The 11,837-nt window shown below is 43.1% G+C and overlaps 1 protein-coding gene across 3 annotated transcripts; it reads left to right on the plus strand.

Moving 5' to 3' along the window:
* The first annotated feature begins 4,144 nt into the window (after positions 1–4,144).
* Positions 4,145–7,647, plus strand: RBM3 (RNA binding motif protein 3). 3 transcript variants are annotated; one of them, XM_019629600.1, is made up of 7 exons: positions 4,145–4,254; positions 4,832–4,951; positions 5,215–5,321; positions 5,941–6,046; positions 6,144–6,237; positions 6,674–6,759; positions 7,066–7,647. In XM_019629600.1, the coding sequence occupies exons 2-6, from the start codon at positions 4,849–4,851 to the stop codon at positions 6,732–6,734; spliced, it is 471 nt and encodes a 156-aa protein (XP_019485145.1). In that variant the 5' UTR covers positions 4,145–4,254; positions 4,832–4,848; the 3' UTR covers positions 6,735–6,759; positions 7,066–7,647. The 3 variants fall into 3 exon arrangements, with proteins under 3 accessions (XP_019485145.1, XP_019485147.1, XP_019485148.1); XM_019629602.1 differs by having other exon boundaries at positions 6,674–6,755; XM_019629603.1 differs by having other exon boundaries at positions 6,677–6,759.
* Positions 7,648–11,837: the final 4,190 nt, after the last annotated feature.

Consider the following 11,837-nt stretch of genomic DNA (forward strand, 5'->3'; position numbering starts at 1 on the left):
TGCAAAGACACCCCATCTTACTGTAACAAAAAGCTTCAGGCCCAGACCCAAATGGTTTTGCAGATGTTGTTCTATCAAACCTTCAACGAACTGTTAATTCCCAAATATACAAATTGTTCCAGAAAATAGGAAAAGAGCAAAAGCTGCCCAGGTCATTTTTTGAGGCTAGTATAGTCTTGATTCTAAAACCAGACAAGAAAGATACAAGACAATAAAGCTATAGACCCACTTCACTTATGAATACAGATGCAAAAATTCTCAAAATATTAGCTACCTGAATTCAATGTGTATTTTTTCAATCACAAGGAGGGTTTATCCTAGAAATGTGCAAACATGATCAAAATTAGAAAATTAATGAGTGAATTACCACATTAATAAAGAAGGAAATACTATGATCTCAAAGCAGAAAAAAATATTTGATAAGGTTCAATACCTGTTTTTGATATTTTAAAAAAATAACTCTTAGCAACAAAATAAGAGAACTTCCTTAACTTGATAAAGGTTATGTGTCAAAAACTTACAGCAAAAACACCTAATAGTTTTAAATGCATTTTTCCTTTAAGACCAGGAACAAGGCAAGGATGTTCACTCTCAATATTACTATTTATACACAACTGACCAATGCTGCAAAGAAAGAAGAGAAACGAGGTGTAAGTTAGGAAGGAACTGATAAAACCCATTTGCAAATTGTATGACTGACTACCTTAAAGAACCAAGAGAATGACCAGAAAAACTGTTAGAACTGTTGAGAGCAGGCATTTTCTAGATCAGCCTATAAAAATCAAAAGTGTTTCTCTACACCAGCAATAACAAACAAGATAATAAAGTATCTAGAAAATAATTAAACCAAAACAAAAGACCTTTATAGGAAAAAACAAAAACAAAACTCTAATAACAAATAGATTATCTGAATAAAAGGAAAGACATTCCATTCTCTTTGCTGGGAAGATTTTGGTGATGTATTATGTATTGGTAACAAATTACCCCAAAACGTGTTGGCTTAAAACAATAAACATTTATTATCTCACAGAGTTTCAAGGATCAGAATCCCAGAAGTGACTTAGCTGGATGGTTCTGGCTCAGAGTCTCTCATGAAGTTGTAGTCGGGATGTGAATGGAGGCTGCAGTTATTTGAAGGCTTGACTCTACTTCCAAGAAGGCCTACTCACATTGCTATTGAAAGGAGGCCTCAGTTCCTTCATAGGGCTGCTCGTGACATACCAGCTATCATCCCACAGAGGGAGCAATCTGTATGAGAGAGAACAGGAAGCTGAAGTGCCTTTTATGACCTAGTCTTGCAAGTGACATGTTCATTCTGTGCATTACTAGTGAATCACTAAGTCCAGCCCACACTCAAGGGCAAGAGAGTTAGACCCCAATACTTGAAGGGAACAGTATCAAAGAGTTTGTGAACATGTATTAAAACTTCCACAGGTAATATCATTAAGATGTTATTTCTGCCTACATCTATAAATTAATAGATGCAATCGCAACAAAATTTCCATTTATTTTTTCCACTTGCAATAAATTTACATTTGAATTCAGAATAGTAAAGGATTATGGATACCTAAAATAACCTTCAAAAAGAAGTTATGATAGGAACTTGCCCTACTAGATATTAAGACATACTAAAGGCCTTACTTAGTAACTAAAGGAAACAAAACTTGATATTGACCTAAGTAGACCAATGGAACAGAAAAAAAGGGTTAGCAGAGAAAGCCTTATATTCGTGGAAGTTAATATATGATAGAAGTGGTACCACATACACAAAAGCAAAAGGATTGCTTAGTAGATAGTGATGGGGCATCTGGCTCAAGATATGGAGAAAAATAAAACCGGATCCATATCTCACACTACATACAAGGGTGGACTCTAGATAGATTAAAGACCTATATATGAGAGCAAAACTATAAAGTTAACAGAAGAATATATACACCTTTGTGAACTGGAGAAAGAGAGGGATTTCTTTAAAAGTACAGACTATAAGTGGGAAAATGATAATATCAAAATTAAGGATCTTTATTCAACTATGAATATTAATTACAATAAATTACACAAATGTCAGACTAGGAGAGGGTATCTGCAATTTGCAACATCCAAGAGATTCATAATTAGACTATGTAAGGGAGCCCTGAAAATCAACAAGAAGAGGAATATGGGAATTGGCCTAGTAAGAATAGAGATATGAACAAGCAATTTACATGAGAAAACCCAAAATTGAACACGCACATGAAAAGTACTCAAAATCATCATCAATCATTTAAAATACAAATTAAAGAACTAATGAAATATGACTGCCCCGGTTAGACTGGAAATTTTTAGAAAGCTGGATAATGCTAAGTGTTGGCAGAGAAAGGGGCATGTAGGCACATTGCTCCACCCACTGCAGAAAACAATCTGGCACTGCTTACAGAAATTAAGTATGTACATCCCCTATGACCCAGCAATTCTTCTCGGAGTATACATCCTAAAGAAATTTTCACACTGGCCCATAAGGGAGCATTTACAAGGCATTTATTGAAATGGGGTGTTGGAGGAAGCCCAGTGTCCCTTGTTGAGAGCACCTAGGTGTAAAACGATGCAGTGGATGTACACATTGGAGTTTATGGCAACCATTAGAAGCAACAGACAGATTAGATGTACCCATAACAACACAGATGAATCTTAAAAACATAATGCTGATGGAGGGGGGTAAAAAACTAAAAAATAGAATGACACTACCATTTACTTCAATTAAAAGCATAGACAAAAATGTAGATTTTTATATGAAATCACACAAAAAGGTACCCATTAAATCCAATAAAATGGTTAACTGTGGGAGAAAGGGAATTATAGTTGGGTGCAGGAATAAAAGAGAATAAACAAAATGAGGGGCTTTGCATGGAACAACAATGACAATGTGTTACGAACTGTGGAATATGATCAGAGGTCAGACACTTTGAGAGTCAAACAACTACCTCTTTTTTTGCATGGGACTCAGATTCTGTGAGGGCTAGCTAAGACCAGTGTGTATGTGGACAATGAAATCTGTTCACTTCCATCTGGAGCATAGGAGGTCTGAATACGGCAAAAGCCAGACAAGTTCTTTATGCATACTATACTGTACTCAGAAAGTTAACAAAGCTAGTCTGTGTTTGGGGGGTGGCTGACCCTTATAAGGCTGAACAAGTCCATTCTGTGGATAAGAAACTTAGACTCTCTGAGGGCAAACTAACCCACTTTTTCTGTATGGGGAGCTCAGAAATGAAGTTGGTTAAATCCATTCTTTGCAAAGGTAGCTCAGACACTCTGAATGAAGGCTGGGCAAGACCAAATTGTGGGTAGTGGGCTCAGACACACCTCGCTTTGGATAAGTGCATTGTGTATTATGAAAGTCCTTTTTGTGGATCAAGGGCTCAGCAACTCTGAGTGACAGCAAAAATCATTGTGTGGATTGGGATTTACTTCCTCTGAAGATTAGAGCATCCTATTTTGTAGAAGGCACCTCAGGCAGTCTACTGGCAGAGAAATCAAAAGACTGGCTTCGGGAGGTTGTCAGGTAAGGATGAGGGCTGAAGTCAGAAATATGAAAGAATAGTGCTAGGGAAAAGGGTCCCATGACAGGCGGTTAGATATTCAGCACAGAGAAAACAGTAGGGGTCAAGATCAGACCCTGAGAAAACGCAGATCTGATGTTAAGGACTGTGAAGGGTGATGACATCAGGGACTGCGGGGGATAAACATCGGACCCCTGGGGGGGTAAAACAGGGTCCTAAAGGGATATGAGGTTAGAGGACTCGAAGGTGAAGGTTATCAGAGGACGGTAATTCTGTCTTCCCGGCACTAGAGGAACCTGACTGAGATGGTGAGAAAGACGTCGGAACCAACGGAGGAAATGACGTCAAGGAAGTGAGGACAAAGACGGAAAGGGGTGTGAGAGCGAAAACGTTCATGAACATAAAAGATGAGAACAGCTGGGGCCAGTGGAAGGAGAAAACAGAAAATAGACATAGAGAAGAGAAAATAGTCCCTCTGACGTCAGAACGCACCGGCCATACTAAGCTCGCCCCATTTCCGGAAGCGCGCTGAGCGCTTCACTCGTTTTGCTCGGCCATTCCCACCAATGAGCGCGCACGCAAGCCGGCCCGCGCGGGGGACGTTCAGTGACGTATACGATACGTATGCTTTATTAACCGTCTTCCCGCGCGGCACCCTTCTCAGTTTCTCTGCTCCTTGGTGGTAGTTGTGCCTTCAGTCCTTTTACTTAATTTCCAGGTAAGCGACGTCTGTCTTGAGCGGCCCCTTCTCGCCTCACTGCTGTGCGCCCCGCCGGCCTAGAGCGAGGCGCGAGAGTGCGGAGAGGAGCGGTGCGGACACGTAGGCTTGGGCTTCTCAGGGACGGGCGGGTCCCGTCCTCGGAGGTCAAATTTTGGGGTTGGTGGGAGGCTAGCGCGTATATCCAAGTGTGAGCAGTGCCGAGAGGGGCTGGTAGCATTGGTGGCGGTTGTGACCATGCTGTGGCCGAGACCTGCGGCCTCCCGTTTCCCACGTGACCGCCGCCATCTTGTTCTGCGGGCACAGAGGGAACGCAAGGGTGTTTTGGGCCTGCGCGGCGGCACAAAATGACGGGCGTGGTGGCAGAGGATGTTGTGGGCATGCGCTAAGGCGGCCCCCAAATGGCTACCTCGCTGAGCTGGCCCAGCCGATTTCTATCTTTTGGGCCTGCCTTCTCGGTCATCCCTTAGTTACTCCTTACTTTGTTTTTCTTGTCTATTTTCTATTCTCTCTTTCCTCTAACCTTTCTCACTGCTCCAATCTCTTTGTCCCACGCTTCTCTATATTCTCCCCACAGGACTTTAATTTACTGCCATGTCTTCTGAAGAAGGGAAGCTCTTCGTTGGAGGGCTCAACTTCAACACTGATGAGCAGGCTCTGGAAGATCATTTCAGTAGCTTCGGCCCTATTTCCGAGGGTGAGACGTCAGACCCGTGGTGGGGGGAGGGGTGAGAGGAAGTCGCGGCCCTTGCATTTCAACAAACTTTGAGAGATAAGTCAGGCCCCAGTCCTTCATGTACCTTTTAACTTGCCTTGTCCCTAGGCATAAGGTATGTAGGTTTAAGCTTTGGAAAAATCTGATAACTTTCAAGTGAGGATTGGTGAAAGGGGTTCATTCTCTGCTTTACACTTTTTGTCACTTATTTTTCCTCTTAACCATTTTCTCTCTCCCTTCCCTAGTGGTCGTTGTCAAGGACCGGGAGACTCAGCGATCCCGGGGCTTTGGCTTCATAACCTTCACCAATCCAGAACATGCTTCAGATGCCATGAGAGCCATGAATGGAGAGGTGAGGCCATCTACCTGCATAGGGGTACTGCCCCCATCTACCACTTGCACTATTCTTTCTGATTTTTCCTCTGTATGTGCTAGAGGCAGCGCGGCCACCAAACCCCCCACAGTGCCCACTCACAGGAGCTTGACTGCCTTCTGTTCTAGGGGGTGGAGGGCAGCGGCAGACAGCCAGGCTGCCTGGGAGGCGACGACTGGTCCTGCCTGAGGCCGAGAAGCCACCAGTGGATGGTTGACCTGCCCTGGGCTTAGGTAGTAGAGTCTGCAGACCTGTGGGCCTGGCCCGGAGAGGACCTCGTGAGTCTTCTGGGATGGACTCCGAAGCCTCAAACAAAGAGAGGTGTCTATCTATCCCTAATAGTTGGGCAGCTTAGAGGAGTGGGGAGGAGAACTCACCTGAGTTCAGTGAAGATGTAAGTAGTAGTAGGGGAACACGGTGGATTCAGGTCATTTTGTGGGATTCTAGAGCTAATAAGGCCATTTTGATCAAAGGAGCTTGTTCTGGAACGTGGCAACCAGAACATGGTGCCCAGCAAGAGTTTCTGGGCTCTTTTGCTCACTTGCCCTACCCACTCCTCCCTCACCACTACATCCTCTTTGTGTTTCCCCACACCTAGTCTCTGGATGGTCGCCAGATCCGTGTGGACCACGCAGGCAAATCGGCCCGGGGAACCAGAGGGGGTGCCTTTGGGTCCCATGGGCGTGGCCGCAGCTATTCTAGAGGTAAGTACAGTGGTAAATGTGGTCGTGATGTGGTGTGAAGGAGAGCCATCTGTTAGCAGCCTGTCTGGACAATTGAAATATTTCTTATCTGCTGTAGGTGGAGGGGACCAGGGCTATGGGAGTGGCAGGTATGACAATCGGCCTGGAGGATATGGATACGGATATGGAAGGTCCAGAGACTATGGCGGCAGGTGTGTATCCAGGGGGTCAGGGTACTCTGGCAGTCTTGCTTTTCTTCTTAAGAGCTGGGCTGCCTGGATGTTCATAAATATTTTACCATGGTGTTACCAGTGTTTGCTTTTACAAATTTGAACAAAACCGTACAAGTATGAAACCATGTTTTAAGTTACGTGTAATGTGTTAATAAATTGAAAGACTGTATAATTGCAGTATACAGTAAATGTTTATTGTATTGTTGGTCGTGTCTATTGCATTAACATTTAATGATTAATTTGCTATATGTAATTTATATACCATGTAATTGTGATTTCTACGTGATAGCCATGCTTAATATATTGTTTTGCTCATTTATGCTCATGTATATAAATTTGATATGATACTTAAGTATATGGGTTTTAATGTCGGGGTATCTGATAGCATTCCAGTAATTACTGTGTTTTTTCCCAGAAGCCAGGGTGGCTATGACCGCTACTCAGGAGGAAATTACAGAGACAATTATGACAACTGAGATGAGGCATGCACACCTAATGTAGGTGAGGCTTGTATATTGTCACTGAACACACCTCTATTTATCAGCCCTGTTATATTCCTCTCACCTTCCCCTTGCCCTGCACATACCTCACCTGGCCCACCTGACACCATTCCTAGGCCTCTTGCTTTCAGGTGCTGGGTCAGGGCTAGTTGGCCTGGAGGGTGGAGGGAGGGGTCTGAAAACCTGTCTCCCCTGTAATTTTCTGGCCATGGAGGAGATAAGGGGCTGTAACCTTACTGAGGTTATTCCCGGAGGTGAACGTGTTTCTTCCCTACATCACAATTCTCCTTGTTCTTATTGTTCTCAGATACACAAGGAATAAGACTTCTGATCCAGGATCGTCCTTCCAAATGGCTGTATTTATAAAGATTTTTGGAGCTGCACTGAAACATCTGTTTTAGTATATTGACTTCTATTTTTGAATTGAGCTCCCAAGGTAGCTTGTTAAAAGACCTTTTAGAAAGCTCCGTATGTTTTTAAAAGTTTTCTTTTCTCCCATTTAAAGACAAATTCTGGAACATTTATAGAGTTTGGGTATTTCCTTTGACCAGTTTTTTAGTTTGGGCTCTCAGGATTGGTTCTGGCAAAAAATGGCCAGACTGATTTTTATTTTCAGAAATCATGTGTATCTAGGGGCATTAAAAACCCATATACAATGTTTATCATGGTTAGGAAGCAATTTCCAAATGTAACTACAAGAAATCAACGTGATTATTTAGAGATGTTTTTTACTGCGGATCACCACACTGATTATATAGAAGTTTCTTAAAAATATTTGTGAATGTCCATTTTTTTTAATACTGGAAGAAAAACTATTCTGTTGTGTCTCGTAGTGTTTAGGATGTTCTTCATGGAGCAGATTAAAAAGATGAAACCTGAAAACAATCGATACCGATAATGCTTTTTCCTTATTCTACCCAGTTTGTAAATTGAAAATTGAGTAAGATTGGAAGGGAGACTCTTGAGAAAATAGGGGGTGGGCCTAGACTGCCAAAAAGACAGAGACCTCAAGTAGAAAGTTTGGTCGGTTTGGGTATGTATACAGGTATACCTCAGGTACTGTGGGTTCAGTTCCAGACCACAACAGTAATAGAGCAAGTCTTGCAATGAAGCAACTCATTTTTTTTGCTGGTGGAAGGCTTTGCCTTCCATTTGTAAAACATGTCTATGAAGTGCAATAAAATCAGGTATGCCTATGACATGAAATCTTGAGGTGGGGTGGCTACAGGTAAAATCCCCTAACAACTCAAATCAGGTTTCCTGAGGTGGTGTCTTGGCCCCATTGTCTTGATGGGTGTCTGCTTAGGAATCAGATGGCTTGGGTTTGAATCAGCCTTTCTGAGCATCAGATGGGTGCCCGCCTCACAGGATTGTTCTGAGACTGTATCTGGTGGGAGTCAAACATACCCCAGTGGTTCCTGTTCTTTTCCCTGAAGTGATGGGGTAGGAGAAGACTGAGGATCACAAAATCCTTTTTTGAGAAAATAGTTCTAAGAGTGAAGACTGGATTCTGCTGCTTCCCAGCTGTTTGATTTGATGAGTCATTGAGCCTGTGTGCCTCAGCTTCCTGGGCATTTCACACTTAACTGTTGAGGGTAAACTACATATAATAGGCATAGATAGCTATTGAGAACAGTTTGCCCAAGCCCTCAGTTGCAGAGATTCAGTGGTAAGAGGGTGGCAATGACCTGGTCTGGTTTTGTACCACTAGCTGGTCTGAATTCCTCAGTTCTCCCTTTAGTCCAGGTTTTGGTGGCTGCATTGGAGTCCTGTGGGCTTTTAGCCCACCATTTGGAATTTCTGGTCACTTGTGTCCAAGGCTTCCACTTGCCTGGTCTTGAGCCAGTGCTACCAGATTGCAAGTTCAGGACATCCTGAACTGCCTATTACCTCATGTCTGGGGCATGTGTTAATGGATTGAGTATGTCCCCTCAAAATAATATATGTTGGAACCCTCCCTAATATAATGATATTAGGAAGTGAGGACTTCGGTGGGGTGACTTAGATTAAATGAGGTCATAATGGTCAGGCCCTCGGAATTAGCTTGCTTTCCCCCTGGTCTCCATGCCACGTGAGGCTACAAGAAAGGGACCCTCACCAGAGCTGAACCCTGCCGGTACCCTGATCTTAGACTTGCAGCCTTTAGAACTGAGAAATTTCTGTAAGCCACCCAGTATATGCCACTTAAAAGCACCCTGAATGGCTGGGGGTCCTTGTATTGAGTACCAGTATTAGCTTGTTTCCCATGTCTCCCAGCTAGTTGGAACAAGCCCCAAGGACCCATCCTCATCCATGTGGTCCTGCTTGGCCCACTGAGCTAGGCGCAGATAGAAGCATTGTGGCTACCCCCATCAGTTAGGTACTAGGTCTGAGGGCATTCTGTGCTGGGCCTTCAGGGAGCTAAAGCAAGTGGGAGCTGGCAGGACCACCACCATTACTGTCCTGTGAGTGGGTGAGGAGGGGCATCTCTGCCCCCTGCCCCTCAGGGAGTAAAATGTCCATCTGACCCCCGGTATGGCCTGAGATGGAATCCCACAACCACAAAGTTCCTGCAAAAAAAAAAAAAGACCCTGAGTGGCATCAGTAAAGACCATAAGTAGCCTCCTAGACCTGAAGAACAACTTGATGAACCTGCTCTGCTCCTGGTTTCGGAAAGTACCTTGTAATCTAGCCCAGGGAGGCCCAGTCTTGCTGTTTTTTTGCTCTAAGGAAAGGGACCTAGAAGATTCGCAGTTAGTTTTTCTGGCTCTAAAATCATTGACCAATGAAATTTCCAGACAAAAGTATTTATTAGTTCTCTGCGTCAGTTTGTCCAGGATTTCATTAATGTGAGTTTCCCAAGAACCCACCAAAACCAGGAACTCCCAAACACTCAAAAGGTGCCTTGAGAACCTGTGTCTCAAGGCCAGATCCCTGGCCTGCAAATACTTGTATTTTCAAGCCCTGGATCTTGCTTATTTATACTGAAAATTTAGATATAATCATCCCTTAGGTAGCCCCCCCTCACTATTAAGGTCCACAATAAATCCGAAGACCTGCCCCCTCCCACCCCATGTGGGCTGAAATCACTCAGTTTTCAAGACCCTGCTTCCTAGCTTAATTGCCACAGGGTCAATGTGTAAAATGGGAATAATAGTGCCCATCTGATGGCCAGGTTAAGGGTGTTGAACATGACATGTATAGAACAGGGCAGGTACCCGATACTATCCCCACACCCTTGCCCCTCATTCTAGATTTAGGAGTGTAGAAAAGTTTCAAATAGCTTTTTAAAATAAGTTGCTGTGAATACTTCAGGTATGTAAAACATTGGATAAGATCAGTAGCCAGTGTTCCTACTACTACTTATCAAGATAAAACATGTCACATCCCTGCCCAGCTACATTCCTCTTCCACCTCCCACCCCTCCTCGGACTAACATAAGGGCCATGATCCCTTATCATTCAGAGTGCGCCAGGATCTGATAAACCAGGAGATTTTTTTTTAATTTGGTGACAAGGCCTGACCTGAAGCTTTTCATAATCTATTTTTTTTCCTGCTCAGTGTGAATATGCATACAATATATTGGAGGAATGTTTGGTTATGGAGAGCCTCCCTAGATCCTATTGGAGGATCATCAACATAACATGCAGAAAGAAAGGGCTTCTAGATAAACATTCAGTGGCATTGTTCTTTATAATAATTTTTAACATGCCATCAAGTCAAATTTTTTAACTCTTTTAAACTTCCTTTAAGTAAAACTCATTTCTTACACTATCCATTATGAGCATTCGACTTGCGAACTTTCACAGATACAAACGGACCTCGCATTACGAACATTCGTAGATGTGAATGAACAAAGTGCGGAAGTAGCTCACGTGTCTGCTGGACATTGTCACAGTTGCGCTGCTGTGTGCTTACTGTACAGTGCAATAGTGTACAGTAGTACAGTGCTCAATCAGAGCCCAGGATGTCCAGAAGCAAGAGGAAAAGCAGTGGTGATGTGGAGGGGACTGCGAGGAAGTGTCAAAGGTGTATAAGACTCACTTTGTCTGACTGATGAATTAATCCGACTTACGAACTTTCTCCCGGAATGGAACTCGTTCGTAAGTTGGGGACTTACTGTACTCTGTCTAGTTCTTAGTAGTTGTTCAGGCACAGAATTTGCAGTCTGTTTTAAACTTTATGATTGGAACCAATAGTAAGAAGTACATTTTTCTTAGTTGGGGTCCAGTCTACCCATTTGTCTGTGTAAGTGGAAGAAAGGTTTAGTGAATGGAATATGCAAAGTTCCCTGATGTTTCCTAGTTTATTGTATTTTAACAAAGTCAGCTGGCCCCAAACCACTCAAATGCTTAGGGAGCCTGCAGTTTTTGAAAAATGCTTTGTTTATAATTGTTGAATTTGGGTGATCGGTACATGAAAGTTCATTCTATCAGTACTAATAAGTTTGAGGTTTTTCATAATAAAAAGATGAAAACTGTTAGAGGTTTGGTTTGTTGGACCTCCACATTCGCATGGGAGGTGGATAGCTGTCATCTGTTTTCTGCAGGCCTGCTCTACACCAAAGCCCTCTCCATAGCTGTAGACATTTCTACTCCCAAGGGCATCAAGACACTCTGCTCTATAAATGCTAGCTTCTATTTCTTGACATCTGACATTCCTTAAGTTACTGTATTTCCCCATGTATAAGACGCTCCCAAGTATAAGACGCACCTTAATTTTGGGGCCTGAAATTTGAAAAAAATGTATTGCATAAAGTTATAGAACTCAAATTTTATTCATCATAAAATTCATACAACTCCTCATCACTTGTGGGAAATGCAAGTAAAAAAGTCTACAACCCTGTATAAGACGCACCCAGTTTTTAGACCCCAAATTTTTCGAAAAAGGGTGCGTCTTATACATGGGGGAATACAGTAATACTTTCTGATAATGGCCCTAGAATTTCTTCCTGCTTCTGTTCCCCTCAGGACCCCGCGGGCTTCTCCAGACAGAGTGACCATCCCTTTGCCCAGCACCAGAGGTCCTGCCTTCCCCCGTCCAAAACCCAGGGCCTCTAAAACCCTGTCTCTCCACCTCTAATGTTGGAATAATACCTAT

Source organism: Hipposideros armiger, unplaced genomic scaffold, assembly GCF_001890085.2.
Source record: "Hipposideros armiger isolate ML-2016 unplaced genomic scaffold, ASM189008v1 scaffold_862, whole genome shotgun sequence".
NCBI classification, from domain to species: Eukaryota; Metazoa; Chordata; class Mammalia; order Chiroptera; family Hipposideridae; genus Hipposideros; species Hipposideros armiger.